The following is an 18,814-nucleotide window of genomic DNA, read 5'->3' on the forward strand; positions in this document are numbered from 1 at the left end:
CGTAAAATGGAAAGCATTACACGAAAGCGGACTTGGACTTTGACATTTCAATCAACTAGATTTTAAACTGTAATCGAGTAGGAAATTGAAACTCAGGACAAGAACAGCTTTATAGCTGTTGACCCTGAGCCACGTAGACTTGTAGTTCCTATTCTCCCTTCGAACCAAACGATACAAATCCAAAAATGTCTGAAAAAAGCAGCCCGATTAAATACTTTTTGAGTGGTGGATTCGGTGGCGTATGCACAGTGTTAGCTGGTCATCCCATGGATACAGTGAAAGTGAGATTGCAAACTATGCCACTGCCGAAACCGGGCGAAGTGCCCCTGTACAGCGGTACTTTCGACTGTTTCAGGAAGACTATCAATAAGGAAGGTTTTCGTGGGTTGTACAAGGGCATGTCGGCGCCCTTGACCGGGGTAGCGCCGATTTTCGCGATCAGTTTCTTTGGGTTCGGTCTCGGTAAGAAACTGATAGCTCGTTCTGAGGACCAGGTGCTCTCTAAGCCCGAGTTGTTCGCCGCGGGCGCCTTCTCCGGGATCTTCACGACATCCATCATGGCGCCAGGCGAGCGCATCAAGTGCCTGCTGCAGATCCAGCAGGGCGGCAACGCGCCGCAGAAGTACGCTGGCATGGTCGACTGCGCCAGACAGTTATACCGCGAGGGCGGCATGAAGAGCATCTACAAGGGCAGTGTAGCAACTATTTTAAGAGATGTGCCAGCCAGTGGCATGTACTTCATGACCTATGAATGGGTGAAGGAAGTGTTGGTACCGGCCGATGCAAGCTCTAAAATGAAAATGCTGGCCACTATCATGGCTGGGGGCTGCGCTGGGATAGCTAACTGGCTGGTAGGCATGCCAGCTGATGTGTTGAAGAGCAGGCTGCAGACAGCACCTGAAGGGACATATCCTAATGGTATGCGAGATGTGTTCAAGCAGCTCCTAGAACGAGAAGGCCCGACAGCTCTGTACAAGGGTGTAACTCCGGTCATGCTCCGAGCATTTCCGGCTAATGCGGCATGCTTTGTGGGCTTTGAGCTAGCCATCAACTTCTTGGACTGGGTTGCACCAAGCCTTTGATAGTGTTATCAGAAACTAGATCAAGAATTATATGTACAGTATACTAAGTATAAGATTCCTCTAAGTTTTAAATGAAATCTAACTATAGAAAGATGTAAATCAGATATATTTTTTTGGCTTGACTCATGACTGTTACTTGCATGTGATGCCAAAATAGATAAGCTTTATTTGGCAGGGATTAATTGTAAGAGATCATGTTTATTTTTTATTACAATTTGTTTACAACACTGCCTAAGTTTATTTTGAAATATTCAAAAGAAAATGTACGTGGTTACAAGATTAGTTTACAAGTTCATTGTGTGATAAAAACTGAAAAATATTTAAGTTTATTATTTTAATATATCTGCAGTATATTCGAACCACAATCAAAGTCAGTCCAACTCGACTTTATCTTGCTAGACAGATATATACATACATGCAATCACGCCTGTATCCCATAAAGGGGCAGGCAGAGCACATAAACTACTAAAGTTTCAGTGCCACTCTTGGCAAAAAGGGGTTGATAGAAATCGAAATTGTGCTAGACAGATTTTAGATGAAAACTTTGTCAATGTTTCATTAATCTTTCAAATTCTTACTTAGTCTTACTATATGCAAATTTAATTTTGTTTTAATGGGGGTAAACCCTTCCAAGTGATATGCAATATTGTAAAAATGATGCAGATTTCAGTAAAAAAAAAAAGTCATAGAAGTATTTTTTTTTTACACTTAGTTGTGTTGTGTACAATTTAAATTGCCTCTCTTTTAAAGCCTATAACTTTGATAAATACCGTCAGTGTGAGGATTTTATTGTATACTAAAGTATACAACTTTATTACTTGAGGTATCAAACTTGTTAGCTTTGTAAGGGTCTCCAGTATCTCTGCCTAAGCCACAAATATTAGTGATATATTTTTATTATTGTAGTTAAATATTCTTTAGTTTATGCAATGTTATTTCAGATAATAGGACATATGTCACAGATAAACTTTAAGTGCCTTGCATTATACATGTTTACCAAGATATTGTTTCTTTGACTCCTTAAACTTTGGACCACAGATTAGTCAAGAGATCTCAATGTGCAGATAAAGATAACTTATTAATTTCACCTTATTACCGATTTTTCTGTCTGTAAACAGCAATTGTGTCACTTAACTTCAAAACTGGGTAAATCCATTCTGCTATAAGGTTGATTATCTTTCAGATCATATATTTTTCATATATTCAACCTTAAGACAGAATGGATTTACCCAGGTTTGAAAAGTGACACAATTTAGCTAAACATTGTCAGTAAAATCTTAGTTATGCTGTGTGAAGCTGAAAGAATTGTTGCTAAAAGATATTGTAGATGGTCATACTTAAAATACAAAATATACTTTAAAAAAAAACACAAAACCAATGTCAATTCTTGCAAATATTTATTATTAGTCATTTATTAGTTCATAATAAAAAAAATAAGTTGACAATTTTAGTAAAACTCTCTTCTAAAATTGATTTCCATCTTTTTATTACTCTCATATTCTCTAACCAAAGACTTCCTTGTTTTATGTTTCACTGTGTCTTCCTTTGGCTCCTCCTTTTTCACATTTCCTAGACCTTTCCTGTCCTTTTTTTGCACAGCCTTAATGGGATATTTCTTTCCTGTTCCCTCAGGACCTAGCCCAGAATCTCTATCCCACCCAGTCTTTAACATAATTTGATATCCTTTATTAGTTTGTGGGATAGCATAATTAGTTGGTATTTTCTTTCCTCTGCTGGCATTTATATTATGTACAGTAGATGACAAGTGCTCTTGCTCATCTTGGTACACTTGGTTGCAGAGAGAACAATGAAACTCTTTTAATTTCACTTTGGTTTTTGATTGAACTTTGATTTTCATTTCCTTTTCCCTTTTATGCTTATGACTTATTAGTATATCAGCTATGGTTAGATTTTTATTCTGAATTACGAGACTCTGGGCAGAGTTGCCAGCTTTATCGCGAACTGTGGTGTCAACGCCTCTCTTCAACAGCTCTTTCACAGTATCTATGGAGTTAGCTTGACAAGCTATCATAAGTAGGCTCCATCCAAAATCATCCATGATATTTATTTTATCAGGAGATGAGTCCAACGCTTCTATCGTAGTATCAATATCGTTATTTTGTACTGCTATGAATAGGTCTTTGTTTGATATTGGGTCACACTTACGTTTTGATGCTCGTCTTCTTGAACTTGTTATAGCATTGTCTTTACTTGATGACGGCTGAACATTGTTCGCTTTATCCACTTCTTCTAAATATAATGTTCTTGCTTCTTCTCCACTTATCGACGTGTTGATTTGGAACTTCTTTTTGGATATAACTAGTTCTTCAGTTGGCGAAGTAGGCCTAACAAAGTTACTATATTTCTTGTTAGACATTTTTATTTTTTAAACTTATGTTGAAAGAACACGGACATTGTTTCTAAACTGCTCAATATTGAAACAAAAACCTTCTAATTACACAACACTGAAAAATATACGGAAAATGCAGAAATGCTCGAAATGAGAATAAAGATTAAAGTCGTTTATGTCAGTGTCACTGACTGATGTTCCTGTCTCCTGTCAACTGAAATGACAGCTCGTTCCGTTTGACAGAGAATGCAATCATGGTGATTGCACACCGAATTTATCTCTGGCAAGGTAAGCACTCGGGGCGCGAAAAACGGACCTTCTATTCTTTTTCGTGCCCTTTTCTTTCTAATGACATGGTCGGTGTAATTCATTATATTTATGGATTAGAAAATTTGAATTTTGCGCCTTTTTTTAATGACAACATTTGTTGGCCATCATATAAATTCATATAAGGCAGCGTATTTGACCTGGGAGTAAACAGTGACATCAGCTAATGCAGTTTCAAAAAACAAATAAGACACGAGGACCATTAAAAACCACCAAACCAAACCACAAAGACCATTTAAATTGTTTATTGTAACTTTTTGGATACTCAGCATTGTACAAAAAAAACTAAATCTAGACTTATATTATCACTTGGAAAGTTCTCTTGCTATACTCTTCAAAGCTTCTGTCTGCTCTTTGATTAATTTTAACTTTTGTTTCAAATATTCCTTTTTAAATTTGAGATAGTCTTCCTTGACCTGTAGTTTTCGCTCCTCCATGTTAGTTAAGGCATCACAGTTGAAATAGCAATTGGAATGCTTTGAGCTTTTGTATTTATTATTCTTAACTTTTACTTTTCTCCGTTCTGAGGTGAAAACTTTTGTTTCCGGGGGAGATTCAGGCTCACTAATTGATGCTGTGTATTCCATATCGTTATTGAAGCTGTTGTCCTGTAGTATGTCTTGGTCTAACTGGACAAATTCTGGAGTCTCCTCTCTTGGTGGGCTCTCACTCTTTGTAGGAGAATCTTTAATTCCTAAGGCTTCCTGTTCCTCTGGTGTCAAGTAATTGTTGATTGTTGCAGCCGTTGCAGGTAGCTGTTTGTAAGCACCCAAGTTCCTCTTTTTAGTCTTTGACCGAAGATCTTGCCAAGTCTGAAAATAATAGTAATGTATAAAATCATCTGCCTATTAGACAAGGGGTACACCCTCACATTTTATTAGTGTCAATGCACACCCCTCAGTCTATCACCATTGTGGGAAAGAGATACAAATGATGATGTAACAGGTTGCCTTCTACAACATAATAATAACGTACTTTTCTCCACTGCCTCCAAGTCTTCTTGGCGCCGGCTAAAGAATTACACTCTACTGCTATGTTCTGCCATCTTTTTTGACATTCCTTGTACTGGCCTTTCCGGATGTTACTGGGCAATAACTCTGGGTTCTGCTTTATTAGCTCAATAAGCTTCTTCTTTTGGCGCGCTGTAACATAAACGCACCTTTGCCTCTGTCCTTCCATTACTTCAATACAGATGCAGTCACCCCATAACCGGTGAGTTCTTATATCTATTAGAAATAAAAAGCCAATGAATTGTCGAAGCGACAACGAGAATCACGGTCAATTTCCGAAACCACGCAGTTTACCTATTAGATTTTAGTTTAACAATATAAATAAGTATTTTAACTGCAATAATGAAGGACCATTGAAGAACCGTTCCGAAACTCTAACAAGATCTTAAATCTGTCAATCAATATTTTAAGATTTTTGAAAATATGATTAACTCTTAAGAAAGTAAAAAATAATATACTTTAGATAGTGTTTTATCATACAAAATGTTATTGGGACTTCATGAGTAATGAACAATTAAAAAAGGGTTCCATGTAATATACCGAATGTCTATCTTTTGAACGACTGCCAATTGACAATTTTGACAATGCAGCTGAGTAATTACCAGTCAAAAATAATGATAGAAAAACAACGCAGAAAAAATACAAAACTCTAATTAAGGATTAAAAACTAAAAGTTATTAGTATATATCATACCAAATTTAATCTAATTTGTAGTTGATCGTTAGTTTTTTTTAGCTTTTTGCATTTTCTAAGGCTGTAGAGCACTGTATAGTTTTACTTGTATTTACTAATGGCAACAATAAACCCATCCATTTTAATAGTGATTTTAATTTGCGTGTTGCCTGTCATCCGAGCGAATCGAAATCAGTCACTCAATAAAATTCAATGGAATAAGTAGAAAACTACGCAACTCGTGTAATTTACAGATAAAACGTTATATTGGTGTCTAACTATGATATGACAAATCTGGTGATAAAAGGACAATAGTGACGGTTATAAGCAATGGCTGATTACAGTGCTAAATGTTTGCACCGTTTTCTCCGTGCCTCCTTGGGATTTCTGCTTCTGGCACAACTAGCGCAATACGTAAGTAGTTACGATGGTTTCATTATAATAATGTTTTTCCGCACTGAATATCTTGCTGGAAACTTATTCTTAAGGAAGTTTTGGATGTGAATTGCGTGTAATCTGAGGTAGATCGTGGCCCTGATTTAATACGTACAGACCTACCTACATCATTGTTTTGCAAAACAGTTCTACGTTCGCGAAACGAGTAGACATTTTTCTAATTGCAGTGCTATTTATTAGGCACGTGACTAATTGGTTGGCATCCGTAAATATAAATGTTTTATATTATATCTAAAATATTAGAAATCGGGTACTTGTGAAGTGAGAGTATGAAAATTGTTTTTTTTTTACTTAGATGCATTGTAATTATTTCCTTAAATTGTTCAGTTCAAAACATTTGTATTCAAATATTTCCTGTTTAAATTAAGTAACGTTTTTATCCACTGACACATTTTGGCTAAAATTTCTTAAAGACTTATAAAATAAAAGTAATAACATTTATTTTTTTATACTGACTCCACCCACAATCCTATTATTGTCCCGCAATTGTTTTGCTAATAATGATATTGTTATTGTGTTTTGCAATAAACAAGATTGCATAACAGAGTACAACAATAAAGATTACAATTCATACCATTTCATTTTTATGATACCAATGAAACTATTCCAACTTATTTGTGAGACTTTCCACGCCAACAAGATGTGTCTACATGTACAGTCAACCAATTGGAACCCTAGGCCACTCTACAACCATGTCAAAATGACAAGCAGTGAGAGATTTCTTACAATCTGATTTACAATGTCACTATGACTACAGTGGCCTAGGGTTCCAATTGGTTGGCTGTACAAGAACCTTGTACATCAAACAAAATTACCCTGGCAAAATTACCTAGGCAGCGCCAGATCTAGACTTTTCAAGGGGAAACAAAATTAAAAAATGATGAATTTGGCATCCCTTGATTTGAAGAAGGTGAAGTTTGAATTTGGTGGTTGGATCAAAATCTACCACCAAAAGGCTTCTTATGCTTAAGCAAGTTGAGAGTAAATGGAGACATTACTATAAGAAGGTTAAATACAGTGAATTTGATTGGTTAAATGCCAATATTGTAACTACTAAAAAATGTACATTATTTGTTTACATTCATAAATATCTAAAAGTACAGAGTATAGTGTTGGTGAAAGTGCCCAATTATTTTGTTAGACACCTTTGTTACTCAAATAAAACTAATGCAACATGTTTGTGTATATCAATATCTGGCCACTTAGTGGTCACTATCTTTTTGTTACTAACTGTTCAATCATTCAATCTATCAAATAATGCTCCAAATATAGAGATGATGTTGATTGATATGGGAAATTGGTTACAATTTGGAAGATAATTTTTTTTTTTTTATAAATAAATATTATAGGACATTCTTACACAGATAGACTCGAGGCCCACAGTAAGCTCAAGAAGGCTTGTGTTGTGGGTACTCAGACAACGATATATATATAATGTATATATACTTATATACATAGAAAACATCCATGACTCAGGAACAAATATCTGTGCTCATCACACAAATAAATGCCCTTCCTGGGATTCGAACCCGGGACCGCGGCACAGCAGGCAGGGTCACTACCGACTGCGCCAGACCGGTCGTCAAAGATACCTACACATAAACAAGAGAATAGAGACAATTACTGGAAGTGACTCAACAGATAAGCAAAAAATCTTTGTTAGGAATTAATAGAGAGAAAATATCCGAAATCTTGTCCCTTAGTTGTCCTGTACAGTCATCGGCATAAATAAGTGATGATTTCTGTACCTTGTCGCTTTAACATCGTGTTTGAAATGTCAGACGAAATTGTCAAGCGACAGGGTACAGAAATCATCACTTATTTATGACGGTGACCGTACAATATCAAGTTGAAGGAAAGTCAAGATCCTTTGTCTGCGTTCCACTCTTTTGTGCTATTAGAAAATAAATGACATTGTAATGGAAAATTTTCACTGATAATAGTAATGTGAAAATATGATTATTTGTCAAGAACACATTTGTATTATGATTATACAAAGTTGAAATGATTTGCGTGTTTGATCTAAATTTATCTTTCTCTTATCTAATGATATGAAAGTTTTGTTTTGTTTCATGAATTTCATTAGCTAAATATATTCTTAGGTAATGTTTGTCTTCAGTTTTTTGAACAATAATTTTAATTTAAACAAAACAATGCATTATATTTTAACCAATATTGATCAGAATACCTAAGGCAGCATCCCCACTTAGGCGTCGCGTGTCTCGCAACGCGCAACGGACGTCTTCGCCACGCCGCCTGGATGTAATTCAAAAAACGTCTTCTCAGTGCATTTTGTAATAGGTTTTTTGAATTGCATTCAGGCGGCGAGGCGGAGACGTCCGTTGCGCGCCGCAAGACATGCGTCTTATGAGTGTGGATGGTCCCTTATGTAAGTTTAAAAATGGTGTCAAAAACTAATTGACTATAAAATGCTAGTTTTTCTAACTTGGTAGCCGAATGCCAAGTTTAATACTGCAAATAAAAACATAATAGCTCTCTTATCAACGGTCTAAGCAAATTACCTATGTTTTGTTTTGATAAGCAAGTGATGCATGCTGCCATAAGGCTTGTATGGAACTGATAACATTGTTAGGCAATACACATGCTAGTTACAGGCATTTTTAGATAATTTTTTCTACGATTTAGAGTCCCACAATCAAGGGTCTGTTTTTAAATATTGTCTGTATCATGATATCCTCTGCTATTACCTAATATAAAAGCTCAAATGATGGATATAATATAATACATGTCTTTATTATCCAAATCCAGAAGTAATCAAACAGAAAAATATAATAATTACATAGCTACAAGAACAGAAATACTAGCTGCTTCATGATACAAATCTAGTTAATTCCTCATAATATAAATACTCAATCTAAGGCAGCGTCCACACTCACGAGATGCATGTCTTGCGGCGCCTGGAGGCGCGTCTTACGTCCTTCCTATACAAAATTTACTGAGGAGACGTTTTTTGAATTACATTCAAGCGGCGTGGCGGACACGTCCGTTCCGCGCCGCAAGACATGCGTCTCATGAGTGTGAACGCTGCCTAACACATTTACCTTATTGTCAGTCAGATAAAATATTCTCACATCACCATATGTAATCATTGACTCAATTTATAATCAAGACAAATGGTCATCTTAATGACCAATCACATGTGTCGTTGAACAAAGACTCCTGTATTGACAACTACCTATTTAAACCATTTCATTCCCAGTCTAATCAGACCTCTAAATCTATGTAAATTATAAAGAGTCAGGATTTTAATCTAAAATGGTTTGTTCATACAAGAAACTGTTTCATCAGTAATCAATGCTGATTGTCGTATATGGGCCCATAACCTTATAAAATCATTTTGAACTTGCCAGCACGGAGTTGCATGTACGTCAATCATTTCCAATGACTAACAATAATGGACAATTAAGATTAATTTATCTCAAGCAAATGTTTGATCATAATTGTCGCTAAACTGTTTTAGAAAGCTCTAGATGTTTTCTGTCGTGTTTCTAAGTCGATAGTGATAATGAGTTCTTAAATGTTTACGTAAAGTATAATAAATATGCACCGCTATGGCACGTTACACTAGCAATGTGACATCTAATATATAACGCTATACATTACAACCGGCGTCTGAACGCCCGTGTCTACGCAATTAGTTGAGGCTGATTTGAATATTCTGAAAGTCTGCGTATTCGATGTCTCTCGGCATTAACCATAAGATGAGGTGTAACATGTGTCAATAAGTCGTCATTGCGACACTTTTGAGCTATTGTTGTATGCTTGTATGTAGTTGAGATATGAACATCAGATGGCTCTATCTACCTCCTAGCCCAGTGTGCGTAGCCGAATGCACAAACGCTCACGAAACGCTCACGACAATATCTCTTTCGTAGCTATCTATCTCTATCGCTCTTGCGTATTGGCACGACAGCGCCAGGCTACATTTCTGCGGCGTTTTGGTGGCGTTTCGCGTAGCAAAAATGTCATTCGGTTACGGGGCCAGGGGTCTTCCGGGGTCCAGATTGCAGTCCGTTTCGAACGAGAACAACCGAACGCGCCATTGGTGAGCCCTGCCCTTAAATTGGCAACAAGGCACAGAAGGCTCTAGAAATATAATTGTATTCGCGTTCCGTTGTGTATAAACTGTATGATATTGCAAGTCTAAATACAGCTTAAACAGAAGTTGACACTGATTATTCTAATGAGACATCAGGGACAATGAATGTTAATGCATTTGTGTTTGTAGATTACGGTAATACGGTGGCACGGCGCCAAACACATTAAGTACGTAAGAGGCATGTTTTGACTTGGATGTTTTCTGAAGAGAAACGAACTGATTCGGCTTCTTGAGAAAATGCTGTTTAGACGTCCTTCAAAAACGGAATGTACTTAACAGACTCGAATCCTCTGAAGTCAGGCGTCCATTTGCTGAGTAACAATTGATCATCAGCCGGTCGCCCGTTTGCTTTTTTCCCATGTCTACTAAATTCAAATTATTTTATTGCATTAATCACATTACATAATTAGGTGGTACAATAGATAGTGCGGTTTACATGTGACACCCTGCAAGGGCACAGCAATATACTTAAAACTAACATGCACATACATTATTTTTAATGTAAGGGAGAGAGCCATCAACATTTTCACTCCTCGTTTGTGTCTTCAAAATACTCGTTTAAATTATAGTAACATTTTTGAATTAAATATACTTTTAAGCGTTTTTTAAAGAGTGGCAGTTTTTCTATACTTCTGATCGAATTTGGTAGGTGATTGTAAATTTTTATAACCATATACGGGGGGCTTGACGTAACTATTTTTAATGTTGAGAGGGGCAATTTCAGTTTCTTTAAGTCGCGATTATTTCTTTTCATTTTTGATGTGGTCGGAGTAAATAAATTCATTTGATTTCTTACAAATTTACATGATTCCAAAATGTACATGGAAGTGAGGGTCAACGTTTGAAGTTCCCGGAAGTGGTGCCTGCATGACTCCATCTGAGCTATGTTTGAGAGTATTCGGATACACCTCTTTTGGAGAATGAAAATTTTTTCTGTCTCGCAGCTATTTCCCCACAGTACGATACCGTATGACATTCTAGAGTAGGCATAAGCATAGTAGACAGAAAGAGCTGTTTGGAAGTCGGTCGTTCGTTTGAGGTGTTCTAGGGCAAATTTAAAGGAGGAAAGCTTTTTTGCTAATCTCTCAATGTGAGGTTTCCAGTTCATGCTAGTGTCGAGGTCGATGCCCAATACTGTAGCTGTGTTTACTGATTCTAAAGTTTTATCATTATAATTAAACGTAATGGATAGTGGTTGTTTTTGATAGGGCTTAAATTGAATTATTTTAGTTTTTTCTAAATTTAGTTGAAGATTATGAAGGTCTAGCCATTTCTCGATATTTTTCATTGATGATTTTAACTTATTTCAGAGCTCATTAGAACATGAAAAAAGCACCGAAACGTCATCTGCAAAAAGAGCGCTATGATGTTCTATTGCGTTTGGTAGGTCATTGATATAGATTAAAAATAAAATACATCCGAGGACGCTACCTTGGGGAATTGAACCTCTAAGATTTACTCTATCTGATCTGAAATATTCTATTTGACCTGTCGCATAGTTTGTATGTTCTATTTCAGTAATCTGAGAGCGATTACTGAGGTAGGATGCAAACCACTTGTGTGCTATTCCTCTGATTCCAGTGCTATATAATTTATCTAATAGAATATCATAGCGAACTCTATCGTACGCTTTGCTCATATCGAGCAGAAGCCCGACAGCGTATTTTTTGTCGTTTATTGCATTTATGATTTCTTGCACGTATTTGTAGATAGCTAGAGATGTAGAACGGTTTGGTCGAAATCCGTCTTGGTTTTCGTGTAGAATTTTGAATTTTTCGTAGAATGAGTAGAGTCGCTTAACCATTGCCGTTTCAAATATTTTTGCCGCATTAGGAAGTAACGCTATAGGCCTATAATTATTTATATCTTGCTTATCACCTTTCTTATAAATTGGTTTTACAAGAGAGATTTTGAGTGCTTCTGGAAAAGTTCCTTCGGAGAAGGATTGATTTATTAGCCAAGTTAGGGGGTAAGTTAATATATCGGCACAAGTTTTAATCAAAGTTTGGGGAATCTCATCTACTCCAAATGACGTTTTATTTTTAAGATTTTTTAATATTGAGTTTATTTCTTTGGGCTCTACTGGACTAAGGAAGAACGATTTATTGATTGGATTGGTTAAGGGCATCGTACTGCTGGTTGGTAAGTGAGAATTTCCAATGTCAGTAAAATAATTATTAAAGGTATCGGCTATTTGTATAGGATCTTGTATAATACTTTTATCTGAACTTTTGATCTGAAAATTATTTTTATTTTTCGCGCGGTTTTTGTTAAGTTCAGTGTTAATTATTTGCCACATTGTTCTAGATTTGTTACTTGACTTATTTAGTTTATGTTTATTGTTTAGCCTATTTGACGTTTTAATTGCTTTTTTTAATATTTTACAATATTGCCTATAGTAAGATCGCAGTACCTTACTTTTAGTTTGGGATACAAGGAGTTTTAACAATCTTTTATTATGGCATGAAGTTTTCAGCCCCGGAGTTAAATGGGTCTTTTTAAGTTTTGGTTTAATTTTGACATTCTTTTTGGGAATACATTTATTAAGAGCTGATTCTAAAGTGGTTTGAAATGTATTATAATTTTGATTCACATCGCGAGTGTATGAAAGTAATTCATTCCAGTTTACCGCTTCAATTTCATTTCTGAACTTCCCTATGTTATTTTGATTATAAAGTCTTTTAAAAACAGTTAAGTTTTGCATATTTGGGGTTGTAATTGGTATTGTGAGCAAGATAGCTCTGTGGTCTGAAAAACCGAAATCATGGACTCCTATTGTAGAATCTTTGACGTTAAAGTTGGTAAATATTAAATCAATGCATTTTGAACAAGTTTGTGTGACACGAGTTGGCTCTCTTACTCTTTGATGGAGGTTGAAAGATAACATTAAATTTGACAGTCTATTTTTTTCGCTATTTTCTGTGAGAAAGTCTATATTAAAGTCTCCTCCTAGTATAATGTTTTTATTGCTATCTTTAAGATTAATTAATTGTAAAATATTTGTGAGGCATGAAAAATATATTTCCGGTTCTCTCTTACTATTTGGCAAATATATATTTAACACTAAAAAGTTTATTTGCGGGAGCTCAACCGCACTTATTTCTATGATTTTTTCTAAAGACATTGATGTTATATCAGGGCGATCACGGCATTCAAGTCCATTTTTTGAGGCTATTAGCACGCCTCCACCTACATATTGGGAGCGAGAGTATGATGAGCTGATGGTGTAGCCGGCTATTTCCAAAAGTTCTTCTTTTTCTTTGTTTAACCAAGTTTCCGAGATGCACAATATTTGAAATTGTTTTTCTTTTTCTTCTGTAAATGCCTGTAATATGTGAGTCTTGTTCCATAAACTTTGCATGTTTTGGAAGAAAAAATGTATGTTAGGAACGAAATGTAGAGGAGTCTTTTTTTAAATGTATTTCCTCATTTTTATTGGTATTGGTAGGGTTAGGTTTTGCTGCAGAACTTAGAGTTGTCGCACTTGTACTCAGTTTAGAGGTGTGTAGTACCGCATTGGACGGTCGATCTTGTTTGGGTGGACTAGAGAGTGGCAGCCTGTACTCTGTACCGTTTACAAATACCTTTCCGTTTCTAACTATTGGGTGTAGTCCTTGCTTTCTTGCGCTCTTGAGTGTATCTCTGAGTGTACGTCGGTTTTCTAAAGCTGTAGCATTCATGAATTCTGCGACTACGATGCCTGTATTTTTTAAATTATATTTATTGTTCAGAATATAATTTCGCATCCTTTTACTTATAAACTCAACTTCTATCGGTCTACGGTATCCGTGTTTGCCAATTCTACGTACATTCTCGATAAATCCATTGATATCCGTTCCGAGTATTTCTAAGAAAAAATTGGTGATGCGCTCTATAATAACGTAGTCGTTTTCGTTTGGGTATTCATTTAACCCATAAAGTACGAGTTTTTTGTCGTGTTCCGTTACTACTGGTAATTCTTGCGATTTGTTTCCGAGCTGATCGGCTATTGCAGCTAGTTTGGAGTGTAGTTTTTTATTCTCTGATTCTAATAACTGAATTTTTTCGCTAGCTAAATTAATATCTTGCTGAAGATTCTCTTGAGTTCTGGTCAGTGTTGCCGAGCTAATTGAAATATCTTCTTTGAGCCTGTTTATTTGCGTGCTAAATTCACCAAATAAAGCCTGTTTTATATTGTTTGTAATAGACTCCGTCAAGGTTTCTTTCATTGCTTCGAACTCATTTTTAATTAGTTGACTGAACCTATCAAAAGAGATGTTGTCGTTAATTGTATCATTAGGGTGAGGTTCTTCTATCTGATGACGAGGCGGAGTGCATGTTAGGGCTGTATTACTTAGTAGGTTAGATATGTCCGAATCACTATTCATGCTCACATCTTCTATTTTTTGAGTTATGTTGTGCATGCCTGCTGGTGACGCTGGTGTGTTATCATTTCGGCAGCGGCGTGTGATTAACTCACACGCAGGGCATGTCCAGCCAGCTTTCAACTTGCGTTCTTGCTCTCTAAAAAATGCTGATGTTATATTCAGACACTGATAGTGGTAGCATCCTGAACATTTAGTGCAAGAAAGCCGATCCATTCGGTCTATTCCAGAATTACACGCTAAGCAATTCATCGTTGCGCTTAAAACGTCCTCTCCCGTAAAATCGCTGAGAGCTTTGAGGTCGCGCGCGTTCTAAAGCGCTGCAGCGCTACAGCGCTGCGTTTATCAGTAAGGGCCTGGCCACATGGGCGCGTTGCGGCGACGCACCGCAAAAATTCTGCGTTGCGTTGCCGCGCCGCCAGTTTTTGCGGCAGGAAATCTGCGGCGCGGCACCGCGACGCAAGAACTCGCGGTGCGTCGACGCACCGCAAAAACTCGCGGCGCGGCACCGCAACGCAGAATTTTTGCGGCGCGTCGCCGCGCCGCCAAAACTGGCGGTGCGTCGCCGCGCCTCGATAACTATACACAGTGCAGAACTTCACGATCAGTCTTTATCCAGAGTCCAGACATGGATCCCATTACGCGCATTCTGCTCTTGCTCGTATTACGGAGGCGCTTAAAAAAAAAGGAGACGAAAAGAAGATGCTGGGTCAACCCATATATATATATAAAATGAATAATGACGGAACTCATTTTGAAAGGAAATATGCGGCATTAAAGACAAGTGAAGTGAAGTTCAAAGAATATTTCAGAATGACAATAGCAAGTTTCGAAGAACTGGTCTTTAAAATCTCACCTCGAATAAAAAAAACAATATATATTTAGAAAACCTGTCGGACCTCTGGAGATGCTGGGATTAACTAAATATGCCGAATACCGAATATTTACCGAATATTCGGCCCATCTCTAATATGAACGAAGGACGAAAGGACAGCCTTATAGACAGCAGGCAGGCAATTATGGTCGCGCGATAAATGATAAAAATATCAGGCCGTCCCTATCGCACTATTTGTAAGTGCGATAGGGACGGCCCGATGTTTTATCATTTATCGCGCGACCATGATTGCCCTGCAGCTTCTTATCGCTATCGGTGTCGAGTACTTATCTAAGTTAGGTATCTATTTTAAATATGACGGTGTAATTGTGTGCAGTACAGTACCTACAAAAAAAATCGTACAGAAATTAAAAATAATTACAGTACGCTGAACCAAAATAATATATTATTTACAATACTATATATCATATCATTTTCCTCAGAGCATTTTTCCTGTCTTTGTGTATACTACCTATGGTTGGCCGTGTCGCAGTTGTTAGCTAAGCTACCCTTGTGTGCGTGCGTGATGACACGATTCGCTGGTTGTTCTTTTAGGTATTTAAGTACTTTTAGGTGTTTAAGTACTTTTAGGTATTTAAGACGCTACAGGAGCGAAAATGGAATGGAAAGGAAAGGGAGCCCTTTCAATTTGGGAATTATAGTTAAATATACTAGTGTTATTAACTAGATTTATCGAAAAAAATTGTCCATTCAGAAAAACTCAGTTAAAAGATATTGCGAAAAAATCTTCAAAATCGAGGTTCCGCTCTCGACTGTTTCCTCCTTCAAAACTTAATGAATCGTAAGTGCGTTTTCACATTATCCGATCCGATATCGGATGTAGGACCGATATCCCATACATTACAGGCGCCATCTTGTATTTTTTCCATTGAAATCCTTACGACATCCGATATCGGATCGGATAATGTGAAAACGGCCTAACGGAATTTAATTACTAACAAAAATAATTGATTAGTCTATAATTTGGATGTTTAGATTATTGCAATCATTCATACGAATTGTTGACCGAAAACCACTCGACCATCCCGCGAAAGATATATTTAGAAGCCATAAAATACTGACCTTGCCAAGTATATATATACTGACAGCTTGTAACTATGTACGCGAGAACCTGCATAACTACAAAACTCTTAACAGAACGTCGCGTAGGCAGCCGCTGCTAATAGCTCCGACCCGACGGCTAGCGAAGGCCCGTGCGGCGCTCAGTGTTGTCGGTGCCAACATATACAACCATGTTCCCTAAACATAAAAAACGCGAAAAGCAATCCAATATTCTCTAGAAAACTAAAGACTATGTTAATAGACCTTGCATGTTACAATGTACCTGAGTTTCTGCAAGTGACAAACCCATTGGCCCTAACACATCAAATATGTAATTTAGTACCTAATTAATTGAAAGATGTATCAACAAAATGTAAAATGTATTAACACTAATGTAGTAAATATAATAACTTAACTTAAGCACTGTTTGCTAAGTAAATCATTTGAAGTTACAAATTTATTATGATTATTATGAATAATGTACCAAATTAAGTAACAATGATCTGCATGTATACTATACTATGTATTATAAATTGACGTATAAATATTTTACTTTTATGATCTGAATCTGAATCTGAATCATTAAGACGCTACGGGAGCGAAAATGCTAAAATGGAAAGGAGTCCCCCTTTCAATTTGGGAATTTTAGTTAAATATACTAGTTTTATTAACTAGATTTATCGAAAAAAAAATCCATTAAGAACAACTCAGTTAAAAGATATTGCGAAAAAATCTTTGAAATCGAGGTTCCGCTCTCTTTTCCTCCTTCAAAACTTATTTAAACGGAACGAAATTTGAGAATCTGAATAAAAATGAAATAATCTGTATTCGGACCGTTTAGATTTTTTGGACAATTGTTACCGATCTTGAGTATCCCTTTTTCGAGCCATATTGAAAAATGCCGTTTTTAGAAATTTTTGATTGGATCTAGCATCTTTTAAAATAAGAATAGCAAAAAATATCAAAACGGTCCGACTCAGATAAAAATAATAATAATCTGTGTCGAAAAAATCATTGCTCTATCTTCAAAAACCAAGGAGGAAATAGTCGAGAGCGTTTGTATGGAGAACTGACCTGTATTGTATCGTCTTAAGAAATCAGATTTGAATGTAAAATTATTTTTTTCTTTTTTCTCCGTGTTTTCTAACGCGCTTATTTTTAGGAGGCGGTTTTTTTTTCATGGTTTGTTTAAGGTACACACCGACATGCTGTAAACATTTTTTAGTTTTTCGTAAGTTAGTCGTTAACGGTGGTCTACAGCTAAAATTGATCTACGACAGAAATGATCTGTACATATTAAAGTAAGTAGGGAAGAAAACCGCCATGCTGAAGTGTAAATTGTGCATGCCACGTCTGGTCTGTCGCATGCATGGTGAGACGACTTGGACGCCTTTATCAGTGACTGCATGGCCGGAAAAATAACACCAGAGGGAGTTGAGGAAATCAAGGGGAGAGGCCTTTGCCCAGCAGTAGGGCACTATAACGGGCTAATTAAAAAAATCTGTACCAGTTTAATTTTAATCTATTTTTAAGAAATGTTCCTACTAAAATGTAGATTCTAGCGAAAAAACGTACCTAGGTTTTTCCAGTTGAACATTATTTTTAGCTGCAAGCCACTATTTACGATTTAATCGATTTAAATAAAACTTGCCTACTAAATTATCCATTTGCATATTGATCGTAGCGAAAACACGTACGAAAACGACGTACGTTTTTCTGTTTTACTTTTTTAAAGGCACAGGTCACACGTTTTTCATCAAATCTATGTCGTACCGTTTAGGTTTTTTGGCTAATTGTTACCAATCTTGAGTATCACTTTTTTTGCGCCATAATGAAAAAGGCCGTTTTTGGAAATTTTTGATTGACTCGAGCGTCTTTAAAAATAAAAATATCAAAACGTTCCAACACAGATAAGATTAATAATTAATAACAATCTGACTGGGAACAAATCAAATTATTTTATTGATTATTTTTTTGATTTGTTATTTAATAACCTAACAACAAAATTAAAATTTTGAAAAAACTCCCGACCGCGACATAGTGGACCGATTTTCATGAAACATGGCTAAGAACACTCCCGACTAACTCAGCTTTCAGACAAAAAAACTAAATTTAAATCGGTTCATCCGTTCGGGAACTACGATGCCACAGACATACACACACACACAGACAGACAAACAGACAAATAGACAGACAGACACGTCAAACTTATAACACCCCTTCGTTTTTGCGTCGGGGGTTAAAAATAGTCTTTCGCTATATCGTAATGCTGCAAATGGATTCATATAGGAGGTGCAAGCACTAATTGTTGCCTTGGGCCTTGTCGTTTTTTCTTTCGTGTATGATGTCTATTTCAATTTATAGAATAATCTGTGTTGAAAAAATCAGTCTACCTTCAAAAACCAGGGAGGAAATAGTCGAGAGCGTTGGTATGGAAATTGAACCGTCCTGTATCGTCTAAAAATATAATCGATTGTCGATTTAGCCCCGCTCCCCA

General features: G+C 36.5%; 4 protein-coding genes across 6 annotated transcripts in view; 2 read left to right on the forward strand and 2 right to left on the reverse strand.

Annotated features, from left to right (window-relative positions):
* The first annotated feature begins 32 nt into the window (after nucleotides 1-32).
* LOC125231060 (congested-like trachea protein) lies at nucleotides 33-2,082 on the forward strand. The gene has a single exon (XM_048136403.1). It carries the CDS (start codon nucleotides 186-188, stop codon nucleotides 1,080-1,082), a length of 897 nt encoding a protein of 298 aa, XP_047992360.1. The 5' UTR covers nucleotides 33-185; the 3' UTR covers nucleotides 1,083-2,082.
* A 443-nt stretch (nucleotides 2,083-2,525) lies between these two features.
* Nucleotides 2,526-3,598, reverse strand: LOC125231059 (G patch domain and ankyrin repeat-containing protein 1 homolog). Its single transcript, XM_048136402.1, has one exon. The coding sequence runs from the start codon at nucleotides 3,457-3,459 to the stop codon at nucleotides 2,530-2,532; it is 930 nt and encodes a 309-aa protein (XP_047992359.1). The 5' UTR covers nucleotides 3,460-3,598; the 3' UTR covers nucleotides 2,526-2,529.
* A 390-nt stretch (nucleotides 3,599-3,988) lies between these two features.
* On the reverse strand, nucleotides 3,989-5,095 carry LOC125231020. The gene is made up of 3 exons (XM_048136363.1): nucleotides 5,064-5,095; nucleotides 4,735-4,985; nucleotides 3,989-4,571 (listed from the first exon to the last, which is right to left on the reverse strand). Exons 2-3 carry the CDS (start codon nucleotides 4,936-4,938, stop codon nucleotides 4,065-4,067), a joined length of 711 nt encoding a protein of 236 aa, XP_047992320.1. The 5' UTR covers nucleotides 4,939-4,985; nucleotides 5,064-5,095; the 3' UTR covers nucleotides 3,989-4,064.
* A 531-nt stretch (nucleotides 5,096-5,626) lies between these two features.
* Nucleotides 5,627-18,814, forward strand: part of LOC125231018 (NPC intracellular cholesterol transporter 1) — a 138,671-nt gene continuing 125,483 nt past the window's right edge. Inside the window, exon 1 of one of the 3 annotated variants that reach the window (XM_048136356.1) lies at nucleotides 5,627-5,855. In XM_048136356.1, the coding sequence (XP_047992313.1) occupies nucleotides 5,772-5,855 (84 nt within the window). In that variant the 5' untranslated portion in view covers nucleotides 5,627-5,771. The remainder of the gene's footprint in view (nucleotides 5,856-18,814) is intronic. The other 2 variants (XM_048136358.1, XM_048136357.1) reach the window with 2 other exon arrangements.

Source organism: Leguminivora glycinivorella, chromosome 11 (assembly GCF_023078275.1).
Source record: "Leguminivora glycinivorella isolate SPB_JAAS2020 chromosome 11, LegGlyc_1.1, whole genome shotgun sequence".
NCBI lineage: Eukaryota > Metazoa > Arthropoda > Insecta > Lepidoptera > Tortricidae > Leguminivora > Leguminivora glycinivorella.